Source organism: Miniopterus natalensis, chromosome 6, assembly GCF_054644295.1.
Source record: "Miniopterus natalensis isolate mMinNat1 chromosome 6, mMinNat1.hap1, whole genome shotgun sequence".
Classification (NCBI taxonomy): Eukaryota; Metazoa; Chordata; class Mammalia; order Chiroptera; family Miniopteridae; genus Miniopterus; species Miniopterus natalensis.
In genome coordinates this window covers 37,034,402-37,055,171 of record NC_142086.1, presented here as the reverse complement: position 1 = coordinate 37,055,171, position 20,770 = coordinate 37,034,402, and the positions used below count along the sequence as shown (strand labels likewise).

Sequence of the window (20,770 nt, the reverse complement as noted above, 5' to 3'; positions counted from 1 at the left end):
CCAGTTTGAAAAAGGGCTTTCAAAGCCAATAGAAAGGCATTTGAATGTTTTCTTCAGGCAGTGAGAACTCTCTGAAGGGTCTTAGAGTTGAGCGAATCTCATCCATGTTATAGAATGATGTACCTGGTTGCAATGTAAGGTATGAATTGAAGACAGAATAGTTTTGAGACCGAGGCAGAGTTAGGAGGCTTTTGCAGTATCTAGGTGCATGGTGATTAGGAATTAAACTAGGGGATGGTAGTGAGAAAAGAAAGAAAAATTCTCAAGAAAGTACCATAATTTATTCAGCTGGGCAAGGTACCTGTCACTGGACCAAAAATCTTTAATCAGGAGTGGCATCTGGAGAAAGGACTGTAATCAGCCCAGCTCATGTGAAGTGCCCATGATGGGCCCATCCATTGTTTCTAAGGAAGGGGTGGAGGCAGGGTTAGCTCATACAAAATAGTAGTTAAATACAAAACGAGGTGTTTCACAAATGGAAAAACATTGATTAATAGTTTATGAATGTAATTTTCAAATGTTAATATATCTTTCCATTTAATGATGGAATAACTGATTTGTTTTGCAAGGCTTTTTAAAATTTTTTATTTATTTCCCTAACTGTTTTTGTTCAGTGGTTAGAGCTTTGGCCTCAACTGAAGGGCCCTGAGTTGGATTCCAGCTAAGGACATGTATCTAGGCTGCAGGTTCGATTCCCAGCCCTGACTGTTGTGGGAGACTCGAGCATGAGGCAACCAGCTGATGTCTCTCTCACATCGCTGTTTCCATTTCTCTCTCTCTCCCCTCCCACTCTCTCTGAAAAGCAATGGAAAAAATAACCTCAGGTGAGGATTAGAAAAATTTTTAATTAGTTTATTTAATCCTCACTTGAGGATATATTCCCATTGATTTTAGAGAGAGAGGAAAGGAAAGAGAGAGTAACATCAACATGAGAGAGAAACATGAGTCAGTTGCTTCTCATAGGTGCCTGGATGGGAGATTGAGCCCGTAGTCTAGGTGTGCGCCCTAGCTGGGAATGAAACCTGCAGCCTTTCGGAGTATGGGAGGATGCTCCAACCAACCGAGCCACTGAGCCAGGGCTGTCTTGCAAGGCTTTTAATGTAATCTAGTTTTGGTTAATTGATTTTTCTATTATGTCATATATAAGTTTTTGTGGAGAAATAGTGGCTTCTTTTATTTAAGTACCTAAAATTGATTTCACCTACTTTTCTCTGAATATTTTTCTAGCTTTATCTGTGGACAGAAAGCAGAACCATTCACATCCTCCTACAGAAGGTAATACACTCTTTTTGTATTTTTTCCCTAGAGGCCAGTACTGAAGGGATGGCGTTTTGAACTTCCTCAGAAACATAGTTGATGGTCTGGTCTGAGGGCCAGCCTTGTGCCCAGTTGAAGAATATGGGGACCTGAATGCTGTGGTGTGAGGGACCCTGAAAGACCCGCCCCTCCTTTCCCAAAGCAGTTGAATTCCATTTGGAAATTACAGAGCTTTCTCTCTCAGGAGCTGTGACAGGCTTCACAGGGAACACAGAGATGAGCAAGACTATGAGAGAGCCCTCAGGGAGCTCAGTTTTGTGGGAACCCACAGACATGAGCACAGCTATCATGTGAAGTGTGCCAGGAGTCTAGAGGAGGGAGCTGTTAGCACCAAGGCTCAGAGAAGGCTTCCCAGGGGATGCAACATGTGAACTGGATCTTAAAGGAAGAGGGGTGCCCTGAGTGGCATGGCTCAGTGGTTTAGCATTGACCAAGGATCCAGGAGATTGTGATTCGATTCCCACTCTGGGCACATGCCTGGGTTGGGGGCTCGATCCCCAGTTGGGGCGTGCAGGAGGCAGCTGATCAATGATGACTCTCTCATCATTGATGTTTCTATCTCTCTCTCTCCCTCTCCCTTCCTCTCTCTGAAATCAAAACAGATATATTAAAAATAATAATAAAAGAACAGGGACATTATAATAGAAAAGAACATTGTGTAGGATATATGAGACCACAGGAACAATGTGAGGACAGATGTAGAAATGCATGGTGCTTGGTGTTTCCTTCTGAAGTGTGGGGCAATGTAGGGAGTGACAGGATTGGAAGGGTGAGCCAGTTTGAAAAAGGGCTTTCAAAGCCAATAGAAAGGCATTTGAATGTTTTCTTCAGGCAGTGAGAGCTCTCTGAAGGGTCTTAGAGTTGAGCGAATCTCATCCGTGTTATAGAATGATGTACCTGGTGTAATGTAAGCTATGAATTGAAGACAGAATAGTTTTGAGACCGAGGCAGAGTTAGGAGGCTTTTGCAGTATCTAGGTGCATGGTGATTAGGACTTAAGCTAAGGGATGGTAGTGAGAAAAGAAAGGGAATGTTCAAAAGCCAATTGGATTTTGTCTGTGTGTATAAGACTGGATAAGCCTGGGAGATATTTATAGACAAAGGGTCCAGAAAAGATGTGATACGACCACTGGTTCTGGAGCACATGTGATAATCTACCCTCTATCTCCTCAGTGAAGTAGGAGGTGAAATCACCCAGCTGATCACAGGAGTGTGTAGAGCATAGTTGTGTTAGGTGAAAAATCCACTGGGTGTAGGGCCTGACTGGCCATTGCAAATTATCACTGCAGGCTTTAAAAAGGAAAAGGAGGGTGAAGAAAGGGTGAAATACTAGCAATTCCATAAGAACTGTCATGATAAAGGGAAGGGTGGTTGGTTGAAAGTTATAGAATGGAGGAAGGTGAAAGAACATGGAACATCCACCATGCTTAGATTCCTCACCATGGAGTTACTTCTTTGGATATTGTGACCCTGTTAACATGCATATGTTTATATGATTACCTAGTACTTTCTTTTTAAAAATATAGAGTCAGCTATTGAGGATAAATATTAAACAACAACCCCTATAGTGTTTACAAGCTAAAGTTCAAACTCTCGAGAACATAAGAGCCTTCACAACTTGCTTCCCCGCCAGTCTCTTCTTTCTGGTTTTATCGTCAGCATCTTTCCCTTGTGCACCTGCATGCTTACCCACATCTCACTAGTTGATCCCAACAAGCCATGCTCCTGCTCGCCTCTAAGCCTTTGCCAAGTTGGAGTTTCCCTCTGTCGGGGGATGCCACCTGGAGTGGCGGAAAGAGCATGGCCCTCCAGATTTGCCCCTCAGATTAATCCAGTGGTCATCACTATGGCGGGCAGCACAGGGGTCAAGTGGTAACACCTGATGGAGACTTCCATCATCAATGTCTCTTCCAAGTGTCAGGTAAGGAGCGTTATACGTTGAGGTGTTTCAGATGATCAGATTTGGGACTGACAGAAATGTCTCTTTAAATTCCATATTTAACTGCCTCTCAGATCTGCTTTAAAATCCTCTCTCTTCATCTATGTAAGTGATCTCTATTTGGCTGTGAAATTCAAGGGCGTGTGTATATCACAGAAAAGGCAGGTGACAGCCACAGTGGAGAGGAGAGAGAAATGCCAAGTTTAGCACAAGCAAGTTTCATTCACATAAAAAATTGGCCCCATTATGGCTGATGTTAAAGTGCTAAGATTATTGACACTCACCTCTGTTACAGGTGAGCTGTAACAGGTACACCTAGTCACCTCTCAGCAAACCCTACCTGTCATGGGCACACTGTGTCAATTTACGGGAAAAAGTGAGCTTCCATGTTGGAAAATACTTGCAGGTTGCAGGGCTTAATTTTTACTTTAAAAGACAGAGAAAAGGAATTAACTTTGATATTTAATCCTCATAATCAGAATGATTTTATGGGAACAAAAACTGTGAGAAAAGTTTACAGTTGAACTCTTTGGAAGTATGTATAACTGAATGGGAAGGAAGGAAAGAAGGAAGGGGGGGAGGGAGGAAGGAAGGAAGATCTGTTGGTTTTGCTGACTTTTGGATTCTCCAAATAAGAAAAAAAAAAAAAAAACTTAAAAAAATTCCAACTTGTTCATCCTGAATGCCATCTTAGTTATTTTTAATACCACTTACTTTCCATATTTATTTTGGCCCGAAGTGCCACTCTTAGGGGCAGGCATTTAGATTGACATTACTGATTTATTCTCTCTCATTTAAACTTAGAAGGACACAACCACATCACTAATTATTCCATTTTCTATCCTAAGGAGCATGAATTATAAAATAAATATAATAGTCTCTGAACAAAAGATTCATTGTCTTTGTGTTTTAGTTGAGAGTTGTTTTATTTTTCCATAGATATCAAAACTCCTGAATTTATTTAAAAACACTGAAAAACACTCTCACCCATGTAATACATATTGTTTACATAATAATATAATAAAGGAGAAAATGAATTAATCTTTGGATTAGATTTTGTATGTTACATATATCTTGTGAATATTTAATTTTTTAATGTAAGCCTAATATTTTTGAAATAAGATTACCAGCAAAGTAATGCTCTAGTACAACTTCATGTAATATGTTGTGGAAAATTTAACACATGAAGCTCTTACCAAGCTTTTCTTTTTCATTCTTCGTGTGTGTGTGTGTGTTTTTGTGTGTGTGCAGTTAATACTTCCCTGTCTGTATTGGTGGATAAAAAGGCTGTGCTCTCTTGCTCTACTGTCCCATTGAAAAATGTGCTTTTAACAGCATGGGAAATAATCCTCGGAGACAAGCCTCCCTGCATCAGAGCCCACAGGAGAGATAAACATGAGACCACAAAAACAAACTGTACTGACAGGAGAATGACCTGGTTCTACAGAAATGAACAGGATATCCTTCAGATTGATCCAGTGGTCATCACTGATGATGGCTATTACAGGTGTCAAGCGGTAACACCCGATGGGAATTTCCATTATGGATATCAGCTCCGAGTGTTAGGTGAGAAACATTATACATTGTGGTGTTTCAGATAACCAGATTTGGGGCTGAAAGAAATGTCTCTCTAAAACCCATATCGAATGTGTTAGGACTAAAGCATTTTCCCCTCCATCTCTGCAGTGGCCCCTGAGGTGACCCTGTCTCCAAGCAAGAATAGGACTGCACTGTGCAAGGCAGTTGCAGGGAAGCCGGCTGCCCAGATCTCCTGGACCCCAGAGGGAGACTGTGTCCTTGAGCATGAATATTGGGGCAATGGCACAGTGACTGTCCAGAGTACATGCCACTGGGCAGAGAGCAATGTGTCTATTGTGTCCTGCTCTGTCTCCCATGAGACTGGCAACCGGACTCAGTCCATAGAGCTGAATCAAGGTAAGCACCTGTTTCTTTACAAGTAGTGAACTTGATGCTCAACCTTTTCTTCCATAGAAAGTTATGAATTAAGCAAACATAGGTAAAGAAATCTTGAAGTCCTAATTTGTAGATATTCTCTAAAACTTAACTAGGAAATGCATTAGTATGCTAGAGAAATTGTCTTCTTTTATGAAATAGAAGGAATTAATTTAATAATCTCTTACCAGTACATTCTCTAAGTATCTTTTAGTGTGGCAGCTGTGAAAATATTATTTGCTAGCTTAGTGATCTATAGGCTTTTACTTTGAGATCATTTCTTGTAGTGGTCACCACTTCGTTACCCTGAGTAAGAGATAAGTTTTCCCTCTCACTCTTTGGTCATCTGAAACCAGTTTATCAATTCATTCACAAAATATGTGTTAAATGTTATTTATATGTTTAAAACTGGTAATACAGCCTTGGCCCGTGTGGCTCAATGGTTAGAGCATTGGTCCACACACCAAAGGGTCTTGGGTTCGATTCCCGGTCAAAAGCACATACCTGGGTTGCAGGTTCAATCCCCTGCGCGAGGCAACTGATAGATGTGTCTCTCTCACATCGGTGTTTTTGTCTCTCCCTCCCCCTCTCCCTCAGCCCTTTGCACTCTCTCTAAAAATCAGTGGAAAAAATCTCCTTGGGTGAGAATTAAAAAACAAAAACAAAACAAAACTGGTAATACAAAAGTGAAAAAACAAGGTTCATTTCCTCATATTGTTCCAGGGAGTGCAATCTGGTAGTTAGGAACAAAGCCTTTGGCATAATATGGCTTCTCATTTAACATCAGTGTGACCTTGAACAATATTTAATTTCTCTGTCTCATGATCTGTACATCTGCTAAAGGAGGGTGATGATACTGCCTCATAGAGTTATGTGTTAATTAAATATAATAATATGCATGTTTAATATAGTGCCCAACACATAGTTGGTACTCAATAAATATTAGCTACTATTATATTAGCTACTATTATTATTATTAGCTACTATTTATTATATTAACAAATATTAATTATTAATGTTAATAAGTGTTAGTTCTAATATTTATTATATTAACACACATGAGCTATTACACTTGTTATTAAAATTATCATTAAAAATCATTGTAGCTGGAAACACAGCTTTGTTTTGGGCCTGGTTCCTTCACAGCTATTTTCTGTCCAACTAAACAGCCTCTTGAAGACAGGAGCCAACCAAGGCTTCATTGGAGGTTGAAATTGGGCAAAGATAAGACACCGATTTAGATGGGTATTCTTTTTTAAAAATTATTTTTATTTTTAAAAATTTATTTATTTTTAATTAAATGTATTAGGGTGACACTGGTTAATAAGATCATATAGGTTTCAAGTGTATATTAATATGATACATGATCTGTATTTTGCATTGTGTGCCCACCACCCAAAGTCAAATCATCTTTCCTCACCATATATTTGTCCCCTTTTACCCTTTACTGCCCCCCCAACACCTTCCCCCTTGTAATCACCATACTGTTGTCTGCGTCTATGAGTTTCAGTTTGATATCCCACATATGAGTGAAATCATATGGCTCTTAGCTTTTTCTGACTGACTTATTTTGCTTAGCAAAATACTCTCAAGGTCCATCCATGTTCTCGCAAAAGACAGTAATTCATCTTTTCTTATGCCTGAGTAGCATTCCCTTGTGTTCAGGTACCACATCCCTTTATCTAGTCTTCACTGAAGGGCACTTTGGTTGTTTCCATGTCTTGGCCACCGTGAATAATGCTGCAATGAACATGGGGGTGCATGTATCTTTGCAAGTAAATGTTTTTTCTTTTTTCGGCTAGATACCCAGAAGAGGGATTGCTGGGTCATATGATAACTCTATTCATTTTTATAGTGTTACTTTTATTTTTTCAAGTTTATCTTCATTGTTGAAAGTATTACTGATGTCCACTTTTTTTCCTCTTTGACCCCTTCTACGCTGCACCTGCCCACCCCACCCCTCACCCCAGCCCTTGGCCTTCACTACACTATTGTCTGTGTCCATGGGTTATGCATATAAATTCTTTGGTTAATCTCTTCCCATCCCCACCTTCTCTCTGAGATTCGTCAGTCTTTTCCATGCTTCTGTGTCTCTGGATCTATTTTGTTCATCAGATTATTTTGTTCTTTAGATTCCACATATAAGTGAGGTCATGTGATACTTGTCTTTCTCTGACTGGCTTATTTTGCTAGCATAACACTCTCCAGGTCCCTCCATGCTGTCCCAAAGGGCAAGAGAGCCTTCTTTCTTACAGCTGCATAGTGTTCCATGGTGTGAATGTCCCACAGCTTTTTTATCCACTCATCTACTGATGGGCACTTGGGCTGTTCCCAGACCTTAGCTATTGTAAATTGTGCTGCTATGAACATAGGGGTACATATGTTATTTCTGATTGATGTTTCAGGTTTCTTAGGGTATATTCCTAGAAGTGGGATCACTGGGTCAAATGGCAGTTGTATCACCTCACACCTGTCAGAATGACTACCATCAACAAATAAACAAATGACAAATGCTAGCAAAGATGTGGAGAAAAAGGAACTCTAGTACACTGCTGGTGGGAATGCAGACTGTGCAGCCACTACGGAAAACAGTACGGAGTTTCCTCAAAAAATTAAATATTGTAACTCTATTCTTAAGTTTTTGAGGAACTGCCTTGCTGTTTTCCATAGTGGCTGTACCAGTGTACATTCCCACCAGCAGTGAGAGAGGGTTCCTTTTTCTCCACAGCCTCTCCAACGCTTGTTATTGCTTGTCTTGTTGATAACAGCCACTCTAACAGGTGGTCTCTCATTGTAGTTTTGATTTGCATTTCCCTAATCACTAGTGAAATTGAACATCTTTTCATATATCTGTTAGCCATTTGTATGTCTTGTTGGGAGAGGTATCTATTCAGGTCCACTGCTCACTTTTTAATTAGATTGTTTGTTTGGTGTTGAGTGGTATGAATTTTATATGTATTTTGGATATTGAAGTCTTGTCAGAGCTGTTGTTTGCAAATATTCCCTATTCTGTTGATTGTCTTTTCATTCTGTTGTCATTTTCTTTTGCTGTGCAGAAGCTTTTTAGTTTGATATAGTCCCGTTCATTTATTTTTGCCTTTACTTCCCTTGCCTTTGGTGTCAAATTCATAAAATGTTCTCTGTAACTTAAGTCCATTAGTTTAGTACCTATGTTTTCTTCTATGTAATTTATTGTTTCATATCTTATATTTAGGTCTTTGATCCATTTTGAATTAATTTTTGTACATGACTTTACTTTCATTCTTTTGCATGTAGCTTTTCAGTTTTCCCAGCACCATTTATTGAAGAGGTTTTTTTCTCCAGTGTGGTACTTCTGGCTCCTTTTGTCAAAAATTGTTTGCCCATATACATGTGATTTATTTCTGGGCTCTCAATTCTCTTCCATTGATCTATGTATCTTTTCTCTGCCAACACCATGCTGCTTAGATTCTCGAAACTCTAGTATAATTTGAAGTCAGGTAGCGTGATACTTCCAGCTTTGTTCTTTTTTCTTGGCATTGCTTTGGCTATTCAGGGTCTTTTGTGGTTTCATGCAAATCTGATGGGTTTTTTTGTTCTCTTTCTTTAAAAAATGACATTGGGATTTTGATGGGGATTACATTAAATCTATATATTTCTGTGGGTAATACAGCCATTTTAACTTTGTTGATTCTTCCAGTCCTCGAACACAGAATATCTTTCCACTTCATTCTGTTATTATCAGTCTCTTAATAATGCTCTGTAGTTTTCAGTTTATAGGTCCTTCACAGCCTTTGTGAAGTTTGTTCCTAGGTATTTTATTCTTTTTGTTGCATTTGCAAAAGGAATTGTTTTTCTATTTCTTTTTCTGAGTTTTCATTGTTAGTATACGAGAAAACAGTGGATTTTTGTACATTGATTTTGCATCCTGCAACTTTACTGTATTTGTTTATTGTTTCTAATAGTTTTTTGGTGGGGTCTTTAGGGTTTTCTACATACAGAATCATGCCATCTGCAAAAAGGGACACGTTTACTTCCTCCTTCCCTATTTGGATGCCTTTTAGTTGTTTCTTGTGCCTGATTACTCTGGGTAGGACTTCCAGAACTATGTTGAAAAAGAGTGGCCAGGGGGCCCTATGGGTTGGAATGTCGTCCCATACACCAAAAGGTTGGAGGTTCCATACTCTGTTGGGGCACATAGAGGAGGCAACTGATGGATGTTTCTCTCTCTCTCTCTCTCTCTCTCTCTCTCTCTCTCTCTCCCTTCCTCTCTTTTTAAAATCAATAAAAAACATATCCTTGGGTAAGGATAAAAAAAAAAAAGAGTGGTGAGAGTGGGCAGCCTTGTCTTGCTTCTGATTTTAGAGGAAAAGTTTTCCAGTTTTCACCATTGAGTATGATATTGGCTGATGGTTTGTCATATGTGGCCTTTATTATGTTGAGGTACTTTCCTTCTATACCCATTTGATTGAGTGTTTTAATCATAAATGGATGTTGCACCTTATCAGATGCTTTTTCTGCATCTTTTGATAAGCTCATATGGTTTTTATCGTTTGATTTTTAAATGTGGTATATTATGTTGATCAATTTGCTCATGTTGAACCATTCTTGTGCCCCTAGAAGGAACCCCACTCGATCACGATGTATTATTTTTTTTAACATACAGTGCTGTATTCGATGTGCTAGTATTTTTTTTAGGATTTTTGCATCTGTATTCATCAGAGATATTGGTTGATGGTTTTCTTTTTTTGTGCTGTCCTTGCCAGGTTTTGGTATCAGGGTATGTTGCCTTCATAAAATGTGTTAGGAAGTACTGTCTCTTCTTCAATTTTTGGGAAGAGTTTGAGAAGGATAGGTATCAAATTATCTTTGAATGTTTGATAGAAATCTACTAGTGAAGTCATCTGGTTCTGGACTTTTATTTTTTGGGAGGTTTTTGATGGTTGTTTCAATTTCCTCACTATTTATTGGTCTATTCAGATTTTCCAATTCTTCATGATTCAGTCTAGGAAGGTTAAATATTTCTAGGAACTTACCCATTTCTTCTAGGTGATTGAACTTGGTGGCATTAACTATATTTGAATTCTAATCTGAAAGGTGTTTTGATTATGATAATCTGAATTTTGGGGAATATTTTAAAGGGTTCTTTTAAGCTAGCGGCTCTAATTTGCTTATTAGAAGAGCCCTTGAAATGACCTTTTACCCCTGCCTGTGCTGCCTCTGTTTAAAGGTGTGAGAACCACGGTATTTCCAGTGTCATATTTATTGATCATGCTCTATGTGAAATCCTCTGTTTTCTTGGTTATCCTGGTCATCGTGGGAATCATCTGCTTTCAGAGGATGAATGGTTGCAGGTAGGAACTGAATACTGAAAAATATAAACTCATTAGAAAGCAGACATCATTGTAAAACTTTGAGTTTGCAATGTTCTGGGGAAAGCTTGATCCTTTTTGGGGGGGCATATTTTGTTTGTTCCCTTGGCCCCTTTTCTGACATAAAAACTTTTTTAACAACTGAAAGCCCAGGCAGAGGTGGGAGGGCTGGAACTATAGCTTCTGCGTTATTGTAGTTTTCCCCAGGAGATACCTATCCCAGACCACCGTTTGAGAATTCCATGGGGGACACCTTAAGTGTTTACTTCCCAGTTTCCCTACTTTGGAAGGTTTGCATTTATTCCTGGGTAATTGTATATTTTATGTTTTTTCCTAGAGCACGAAAATAAACTCTGGAAATCAATATAAATTTGATGAGATATCACAAAAATGCAGCCAGTTGGAATCAGCCTTGGAGGTCAACATCTAGCTCAACTGCTCCTGTTACTCTTTGATACCTTTGTGTTTGTGAGAACCAATGTAATAGCTTGCAAGGCCTGTTTCAAACTCTTTATATATATATTCAAAGGCTTGCTGTCTGCCATCGTACATGTCTAGGATGACTCATCTTCTCTCCTCTTTGCTCTAGTGAGTTTTCTTTGAAAATGAGAAACTACCCTGCTTCTCATGCTAAATAGGAAGATGACACAGCAAAAGCCAAGTAGCAATGCTGTGCAGTTTTCCTGCAGCCCCTTGGGTTCTTTAGACATCACTTTCATCCTAGTGCAGCAATTTTCAACCCGTGTGCCACGAGAATTTTAAGACACACAATAACTATTTAGTCAGAGGCACTGACCTCTTTTCCCTAAGACTGTCCAATAAAAAAATGACAACAACCAACACTACAATAGCAGTCCAGTGTGAATGAATTGAAATTATACCTATTTTTTTTGCCAGATCGGCAACAAATATAATTATTTTTTGGTGTGCCACAGAACTTTAGTAATCGGTTTACGTGGCTCTGAGATGAAAAAGGTTGAAAATCATGATCCTACCTGTTCTGCCCTCTCAAGGTGCTCTTCAATGTTGCAATGGCAGGAGCCGCTACAGACACTGCCTTCTGACTTCCCATCCCCTGCCCCTTGGCTTGCTGGCAATTACTGGGGCAGCTCTATTTCAAGTTTAGACTGCTCACTGAATAAATGGCCAGGAGTTATTTCTAGCAGTATGTGCATTTCTGAAGAAATTATAAGTTGATCCCAAGTAAGGAGCTATTAGAGTCGTTGGAGGCAGAGCTGAAAATCACCTTGCCACAGCTCCAGTGTCTCAAGTCTCTCAGTTCTCTTTTATCTGCCTTCCAGGTTGGAATAGATTAATGGTGGTGAGAATAATCATGCTTAATGAAACCCTAACATCTTCCAGGGCCACTGGAAACTGAAACCCTCTCTTCACTAATACATGCGGCAATCCTATAGTAAAAAGTGTTCTTTTATTTAAAGGAAAAACTTTTTATGTAAATTGGCAGGTGATTTGGAATATTATTTTTATTTTTAGCAAAACTTTAAGGGAGGAAATTAATGATACTATTTGGAGGATACTATATAAGTAGGATAGTGTAAGTGTTGAAACAAACAGCTGCAAAATCTCAGTGTATTTATAGCACAGAACGTTAATTCTTGCTCATTTCATATTCCAGTGCAGATTGCTGAGGCTAGGGCAGGGGGCAGGAGTAGTTCTCTCAGCTAGCATTTTATCCTATGGCTCTGCCCTTCTCAGAGTTTTTCCCATTCAGCTGGTGAATGGGGGGGGGGGAGGGGAGGGAAAGAGGAAAGATTGAGATTGAAAGAAATTTTATTGGGGAGGTTTTCATGAACCTGGATTAGTAATCACTTCTGCTTACATTCCATTGTCTGGGACTTATCATATGGTCACACTAACTTCTATGAAAGCTGGAAAATGTAGTGTAGCTGTCTTGGAAAAAATAGAGTCAGGTTTTGGGTACATTTAGCCAGTTTTTGCCTATAGTAAAGAATAGACAAATGCTAAGATTAATACCTACTCCATTAGTAATTAAACACAAATCAGGAAATAATTAAATTGGTAAATAATGTCATACATAACTTGCATTAGCTCTTTTCTCTATTTCCATTTTATTATCATTTCCTCATGTTTAAAACAGAGTACAGGAATGGAAAAAATGTCTAGTAATACAATTTCATAACAGACTAAAAAATGCTGTAGCACAGATTGCTAGTTGCCTGGGTCAGTGCTCATCTTCCCCTTTTTCCTTGTGGTAGATGATTGTATTCATGACTCTAAATCTTCACCCCCTCCCTCTCTTCATGTAATTTGTCAGTGACTTTAGAGTTCTTTCCATAAAAAGAGTGCATGTTTCTCCACCCCATGCAATGTACTTTGGCCATTGGTAGTGTACCGTCTTGACCCAAACTCTCAAAGATCCTGCATATTTCTACATGCTACATCATGAGAACATGCCTGGACTAGTCTTCTGGAGGACGAGAAACATGTAGAGCCGGTCCTCCCCCCCCCCCCCCCCATTTCACCGTTGAGTCCAGCTTAGGCAGTCCAATAGTCAGCCACCTCCTGGACATGTGAAGAAACTCAGTTAAGTTCACAAGAGCTGCCTACCTGACATTTGAGCACTATGAACTCTGACTTTCACTGGATTCCCAGATATTTGAGCAATTGTTTTATGGTTGTTTGTTACACAACATTCTTGTGACATTAGGTCTCTGATATATTGTTTAATAACATAATTCCAGTTTTATTTAGTGTGGGGACATACTTAGCTAAAAGGCATTTCTTGGTTTCCCTTGCAGCTGAGTATGACCACCCAAAAAAGTTTTCACAAAAGAGATGTGAGCATAGATCTTGTTTAATATTTTTAAAAATGTTTTTTAAAGAGAAAGGAGAGGTCCTCTTTTGCTCTTCCTTCTTATCTCCTGGACTTCAACATTGGTGTGATGACTGAAGTTCCAGCAGTCAACTTGGACCAAGGGGAACATTGAGGATGGAGACCACTCACTAAAGAAAGATGGAAGAATCTTGGGCCCTGATGACCACAGAGTTGACAATACAAACCGTAGGTCACCTACGTATAAACTTCTTTTGTGTGAAAGCAAATAAACTATTTTGTTCATGGCACTGTTATTTTAGGGTTTACTCCATACACCGCTGAACTTAATTTTGATAGATACAAATAACTAGTTTGCCAATCTCAAGGTTTGCCGTCAACATTGCAACAGCAGGTTATGCTCTATTTGTGTGCATTTTCATTCTTCCTCTAGAGATAATGAACTACGTAACTTCAGAAGATAGTAATCGTAAGTATGAGTACCATCTCTACAACAGTTCCAGAAGAGCTGCTTGTTATGTAAACTCAAGGGATGCTGTGGGCTTGTGGTAGGAAAGGGCTTGGGAATCTGAGGTGTGTGGAAAGATCATCTAATAGTCAGCCAATCCCTAGACATGGAGGATATGTTTGCATCGTAGGATTGGAATGATAAAGATACTGTTGTGGGCTCATAGGGGGGATGTGAGGATGTGAGTAGGAGAAACAGAGGAAATGAAATCTATGGGAGTTTATTGTGTTAATTCTTTTTCTAGTAAAAGGACTCCATCACTACTGAGAATAATTTATCTGAATTCATGTTCCTTCTCTGTTGCATTCTCACTGTCATGATTTTCTGAGTAATGCTGGGTTGAAAGAGTGAAAAGCTACAGCTACTTTCCCTCAACTTCCCACCCCTGCAATAAAGATAAAAAACATATTTTCTTTTCTGAACACATATATGCATATACATATATGCACAATAAATTAATTGTGGTCCTGAATTGAGAAAAATTGGGAACAACTTTGAACAAAACACAATTGAGAGCCACTAGATGATGCTTCAACTTAATTCTTTTAACATTTTGAAGGAAACTAAAATCTATTAACCTCAGGCAAGTAATTCTTCATTTTCTTCTTAATTTATGGGAGTCTTAATAAAATTTATAGGAGTCTTAAAATTTTCATATGACTGCCACTCCATTTACTGATTTTTTAGGTCTTCTTGGGTAGTTTTGGAACAATAACAGAAGAAAGATAAAATGTTTTAAATCAAAATTGAGGAGAAAGATTTTTTTTCAGTTCCCAAACTTGAATTGTACTATTCCTGTCACTTAATTTTAGTAGAAACATTTTGTTTATCAAATGAAGTAAGGGTGGGTATTAATAATCTCATTTGAGGGAAAGGGGAAATATGAGGACCTCTTAGTGGTTAAGCCAAGGTTAGTACTCACATATTTCTTAAACTGAAGAGTTGAGATCACTAGTCACTAAAAGGCAAATAGCTGCTTGTTATATTAATGGGAGCAGACGGTTGGAGCTACAAATATAATTAGCTGGCCTTCTCTACTTCCTGGGTTCAACCCCATATCTCCTCTCATGATCTTTTAGAGGCATACATGATATTCTAAAGCTGGAAGGAAACTGGATAAACTAGGCCAACTTCCTCATTTTACAAAAGAGGAAATTGAGATTCTCAGAGTTAAGTCACCATTCTGTGCTACTAAGAAGCCAGCAGGAGTGTGAACTTGCTTTGCTTGCTGATGAGAGTACTCACAAAATGGACTTTACAGTTCATTTTATTTGGAGTGAGACATGGGGTTCAAGACGAAATTTATGGGAGTCTTAATAAGAGTCACAAGATGAAAAAGTAAAACAACACATGAAATGTTCATTAGATTAATTACTACTTTAAGGAAGAATTGGTTATTATTGTTGCTAAAAATTATTGAATTTCACCACACACCAAGGACATCACATGCCCAGCTCTGACATGTGAAATCATATCTAAACTTTGAGAATATAAATGCAATAAAGAGATTTTGAAAATTACTTGTTTGAACCTTACTTCAATCCTTTCTACAATCCAGAAACAAGAGATGGAGCAGAAAAGAAAAATTTGTCTGTTTATGGAAATACATCAAAAGTTTAGACAGGAAAGTTAGGGCCCAAGTTATAGAATGCGTGGGAATACCAAAACGAAGGGAGCTAAAATGATCAGTATTGAAAAAAAAGTATTCTCTCTGGGCTCCAGAGATAGGGGTTATTGGGATTGCTGAGGAATCAGGTAAAAGAAGAAATAAATTAGGCCTTAGCTACAAAGAGGGAGTTGGTTGGTCATAAATTCTCTATGATGGGACAGTGAAGTAAGAAGGCGCTCTGCCACATTCTGGGGAAAACAGTACAAAGAGGGCAGCAGTTGGCAGGACTGGTGAAGAGAAACCACAGATGACCAATAATTGGTCTGGGAGTGAAAGTTTAGGGTGAGAGGTGATAAGAAGGGGAGGCAAGCATTCCACCAGGCATCTTCAAAATGCTGGGGAGGCTGATGAACTTCTCCAAATTGCACTGGCCACAACTTCAGCTATTTTATTTGGACATTAAAGAAAAGTATTTTTCTAGAAGGCTGGAACTCTTAGGGACCATCGGGAATTGCAAGGATGTTTAGAACAGGAAGCTCAGTTTACCTATAGAGTTGTTACTTGGGCTCTTAACATTTATTATATGTATAACATGCCCTGGTAGCAGGGAAAAGAACTCTACAATCTTTGAAGGTCCTGACTGGATCTAGAGTCTAACATTCACCTGCCTACTTCCCTCTGGCTTGTAGTTTGTAATTTTCTAGACTAAAAGAAAGAAACAAGGGTTATAATAGAGTTACTTAGAAATCCTTAAATTCCTAGAGAATTTTCTCTTCTTGGGGATCTGCATGCTCTCTCCTTTCTAAACATTCACAACAGGCCAGAAGGATGGTTCAGGAAACCTGTCCAGTGACTGTGTGTAACCAGAGTCAGGGCCCACAGTGCTCAGATGGGTAACAGCACTCTCTTTTATTTTTTTCTCTTTGACATGTGTCCAACTGTACTTCCTGTGAAGAAAGCTAAGCATTTTCTTGTCAGTACTCGTCTATATGTCTACACTGAGAGCTATAGTCCTGTTCACCAGCTTCCCACAGGTACCCAGACAGAGTGTGCAACTGAAGTGTCAAATGGATAGAGGGCCCCGAATTTTCATTGTGGTGGACAGGATGACAGTGTGTATCTGAATTCTTAGGGATTAGCATGGTGCTTGGCCCTTCTGTGGGTTGGAGAAATGAATAGACAGATGATAGATAAAACATAATCAGCCCTGGAAATAGGGCCCAAAGGGCTACAGTCTCAAGAGGTTATTTAAGTTTCTTATGCCTAAGGCCACCCATGGTATCTACATTGATAGGTTCTAAGTAAATTCACTCATTCACTTATCAAATATTTACCAATTAATTGGTATGTATGAGCCATAATACTAAACTCTAAAAATAAATGTCAAATAAAATGTGAATCAAATATTAAATAAAATACGATCCCTGAAGATTTCACAATGAGGAAGATAGACATATAAGCAGATCATTAAAATCCAGTATTGATGTTGTAGTAGAGGTATAATCAAAGTGCTGGAGCAACCCAAGGAAGGACTACCCAATTCTGACTGAACATGTGGCTTACAGCTCAGGAAAAAACACTGGGTGAATGAGGAAGTTTTCAGGTGCAAGAAACAGAAAGTAGAGCTCTAACTTAATTAAGAAGGACATTTATTATGTCACATAAGAAGGTATCCAGAGGCAGGGCCAATTTCAAGTTTGGTTGTTTCAATGACTCTACAAAGCCTTGAGGGACCTGGATTTATCCTGGTCTTTGCCATTGTCAGTGTCTGCTTCATCCTCAGGCTGGAGGTGAGAAGATGGGAGTCACCCCAAGGCCATACGTCATGTCCAGAAGAAGAGAGCTGATCATCTCTTTTTCAAACCCCATCTCACCAGTGAGGACCAAGAGTCCCCCTACATGCTTCTTCTCTTATCTGATTAGCTGAGGCCACAGGACAATTATTTATCCAATCTTTGACTGAGATTATGCTTATGTTGATTAGGCTTTCCATGGAGCTGGGCTAAAGTCAACAGCTTCATCAGCACACATCCTGGTGAGAGAGGAGAGAAGACCTGAACAAAACTGGGGCTCTGTTAAGAAAGGAGAACTGGGGAATGCATGTGAAGCCTTGATGAAAGATGTGGTAACAGTCCAACTGAGTTTTAAAAGGTGACTAGGAATGCTGCATGTAGACAAGGGCAGGGAAAAAAGGCATGCTAGGAAGAGAGGCACTGGTAAAGGCAGGGAGCTGTGACAGGGTGTGTCTCTTTCAGGGCGATGGGGAAACTATTGGTATCATCTTCTCACACAAGTCCTACATTTCATGAAGTCATCTGGGGACAGAAGACTGCTAGTCTATTAAGAATGCCAGGAGAGGTTTGCAGATCCAGCAAATCTTGATAAATTTATAACATATTCTGAACAGTATGTCCAAATTTTCTGACTGATTCACCCAACACTGATTTTAAGATCAAATAAAGAGCCAAGAACACTGGTTTATACACAGTGAGAATGACAGAAAGGCCAGGGGAGTTCAGGCTGGAGAGGCAGTGGGTCTGCTGAATGATGGCACTCATCTTTGGAGAGCGGGACTCGGTTTCTGAGCTGGATAAAACTGACAGAGGTGAGACACATCTTATTCTGGTTTCCCCTTATGAAATATGGAGATAATTCTTGCTCTTAACCCAGTTGAAGGGAGGGTTTTGAGGATAATCTTTATAGATATATAAATGTCCTTGGGAAAAGTGCCATAGAAACACGAAGTCTTGTTATTCATTTCACCTGCTTTCAATGACCCTTATGCGCACACTGGTATGTTAAAAAATTTGATAATGTGTTGTTCCTTAAAACTTCTCTTCTACCTAAGGCACAGAGACCCCACACAGAGGCACCACAAACAGACTTCCATTTCCAGTTGTGTCTTCTCTACTCTAAAATTCCCACACATTGAGGAAAGAGCTCCTCACAGATATGGTAATCACCAGAGAGGAAAGAAATGATCATCTCTGCACAGGTAGAGGGTGGCCATGGAACAAATCAAGAGAACTTTCAAATTTCACAATAGGGAGAAGAAAAACATACACAGGCTCAAAATCAGAAAAAAAATTGAAATAAGATAGACTAAGACAAGAATTGTAAAGTTCCACGAACTGTTAAGACTCTGGGTAAAAATGGTGAAGGGGTTGAGAAGTACAAATTGGTAGTTACGAAATAATATTGAACACGAACTGTAATTGAAAAACAAAATGAAAATAGAATAAAAAAGACTCTTGGGGGAAAAATGACTTGCTTCCAAATTGCTGCTGTGACTTGCCTGTTAATAAGAATGTGATCCTCCTGGGAAAACAAAGTGGTATATGATGATGAGACTCATCATTTACTCTTGCTCCTTAACATGATGAAATGCTTGAGTACAGTACATCTTTTCAGTTTCTCTGTTCTCTTTATGAAAACAGAGAGCAAGAGGCCTATTGAGCAGCGTGGTTTGTGGCTTCTCCAAGAGCTTTGCTATGTTTCTGAAGGGCATCTTGTCTACTGTGCCGCTTCCGGGGGTTGCATGGGCGACATGGAACCTGGAGAGGAAGCAGGTCTCCGGGGTAGGTGCTGTAAGGAGAGGACACGGTACTGGAAGGATTAACTTTGTATGTCGCTGGAGATCCTTGGAATGGACATGAGCGTTTTTGTAGATTTGAGTGATGTTCTGTGGCAGATGATGGGAGCCAGACCAGGTTATGTATTTTGTGTCTGCCTACAAGAGTTTGCAGTTTCTTTACAATTTAAACACTCCCAATTTAAGGCTTTTGGCCTGAGGATACCATTTGCGACATAACACCTTTTAAAAACTCTCCCACAGACTTCCCATATTCTGTGTAATGGAAAATCACAACACAGCATCATTTACAAGACGTTGAGAACCAAGGAGTGGCCCAAGATGTCAGCTCCAAGAAACTACAGTAAATGTCTTGGGACTAGAAAGAATGATTAAACAACTAGCATTCCAGCAAGAAGCATCTGTCTTTTGTCATTCTCCCCAAAGCAACATGAAATGTGCAGAGGAAGGCAGCCATGTCGGTGGGGGCTGAGGAGGTCAGCTGTTTGTAACATTTTCCATCATTCCCTCACAACTAAAACCCCAATCCCATTACTTTCCAACTGCCTATCAAAGGAGGGTGTTTGCTGATGCAGCTCAAGGAAGCCTAATCTCTATCCATGGTAACCTGTGGCAGCCCCTGTGTCCTGGAGGCTGATTAAATGGCACAGCCTCTGGAGGAGCTGGATGTGAAACCACACCCCTATGCCAAACTCGCTCGGGTATTTAACATTTTTATTTTTTTATTTTTACTTATTTTCAGATTTCTATCCAAAACATGCTTTCCTTGGCCATGTCCCCAGAGGACTGTGAAGTCATAGTGCATAAACCATCCAACTCTTACCTCTGCTGGATGGTAAAACAGACTTGAGGATTGCAGATTGCAGCTGTTCTCGGGTAAGGGCTCTGGCCAGAGGAAACCAGCTGGTGCACTGGCAGTGCTCAGGCACACACTGGAGTGCTGTGCCACAATCCGTCTTTGGGCTGTCATCAAGCCTGAGGGTGAGGCTATCTCTGTTCATGCAATCACTCCAAATCTTTACTTAACTCCTCATAGTCAATACTGTTCTTTTCCTTAATGACTGTTTTTCAAGGAGCCTGGAAAGTACTGAATTTATCACTGTATTTCTTACTTATGGGTAAAAGATTAAGAGAGTTCCACCTTAACTTTTTATTTATCTATTTTTATTTATTTATGGAATTTATTGGGGTGGCAATTAATAAAATTATGTAGGTTTCAAGTGTACAATTCTATAATACATCATCTGTATATTTATTTTGTGTTCACCACAAATCAAGTTTTCTTTTTAAATTTTATTTATTTTTTAAAAATTATCTTTATTATTGAAAGTATTACAGGTGTCCCATTTTTTCCCCCATTGACCCCTTCCACTCTGCTCCTACCCTCTCCCCAGTCCTTCACCTTATTATTGTCTGTGTCCATGAGTTATGCATATATGCATATAAGTTCTTTGGTTAATCTCTTCCCGTCCCTCAACCCCCTTCCCTCTTCCCTCTGAGATACGACAGTCTGTTGCATGCACTAACGTCTCTGGGTCAATTTTGTTTGTCAGTTTCTTTTGTTCATTAGTTTCTTCTTAAAGAAGACCCTTCAACATTTCATGTATTACTGGTTTGGTGGTGATGAACTCCTTTAGCTTTCTCTTATCTGTGAAGCTCTTTATCTGACCTTCAATTCTAAATGAT

At 39.4% G+C, this 20,770-nt stretch overlaps 1 protein-coding gene across 1 annotated transcript in view; it reads left to right on the top strand.

Annotated features, from left to right (window-relative positions):
* The window catches only part of LOC107527331 (cell surface glycoprotein CD200 receptor 4), an 80,361-nt gene extending 60,477 nt beyond the window's left edge, over window positions 1–19,884 (top strand). The window contains exons 6-9 of the mRNA XM_087817802.1: window positions 4,508–4,822; window positions 4,943–5,191; window positions 10,419–10,542; window positions 19,827–19,884. Of these exons, the coding sequence (XP_087673928.1) occupies window positions 4,508–4,822; window positions 4,943–5,191; window positions 10,419–10,542; window positions 19,827–19,884 (746 nt within the window). The remainder of the gene's footprint in view (window positions 1–4,507; window positions 4,823–4,942; window positions 5,192–10,418; window positions 10,543–19,826) is intronic.
* Window positions 19,885–20,770: the final 886 nt, after the last annotated feature.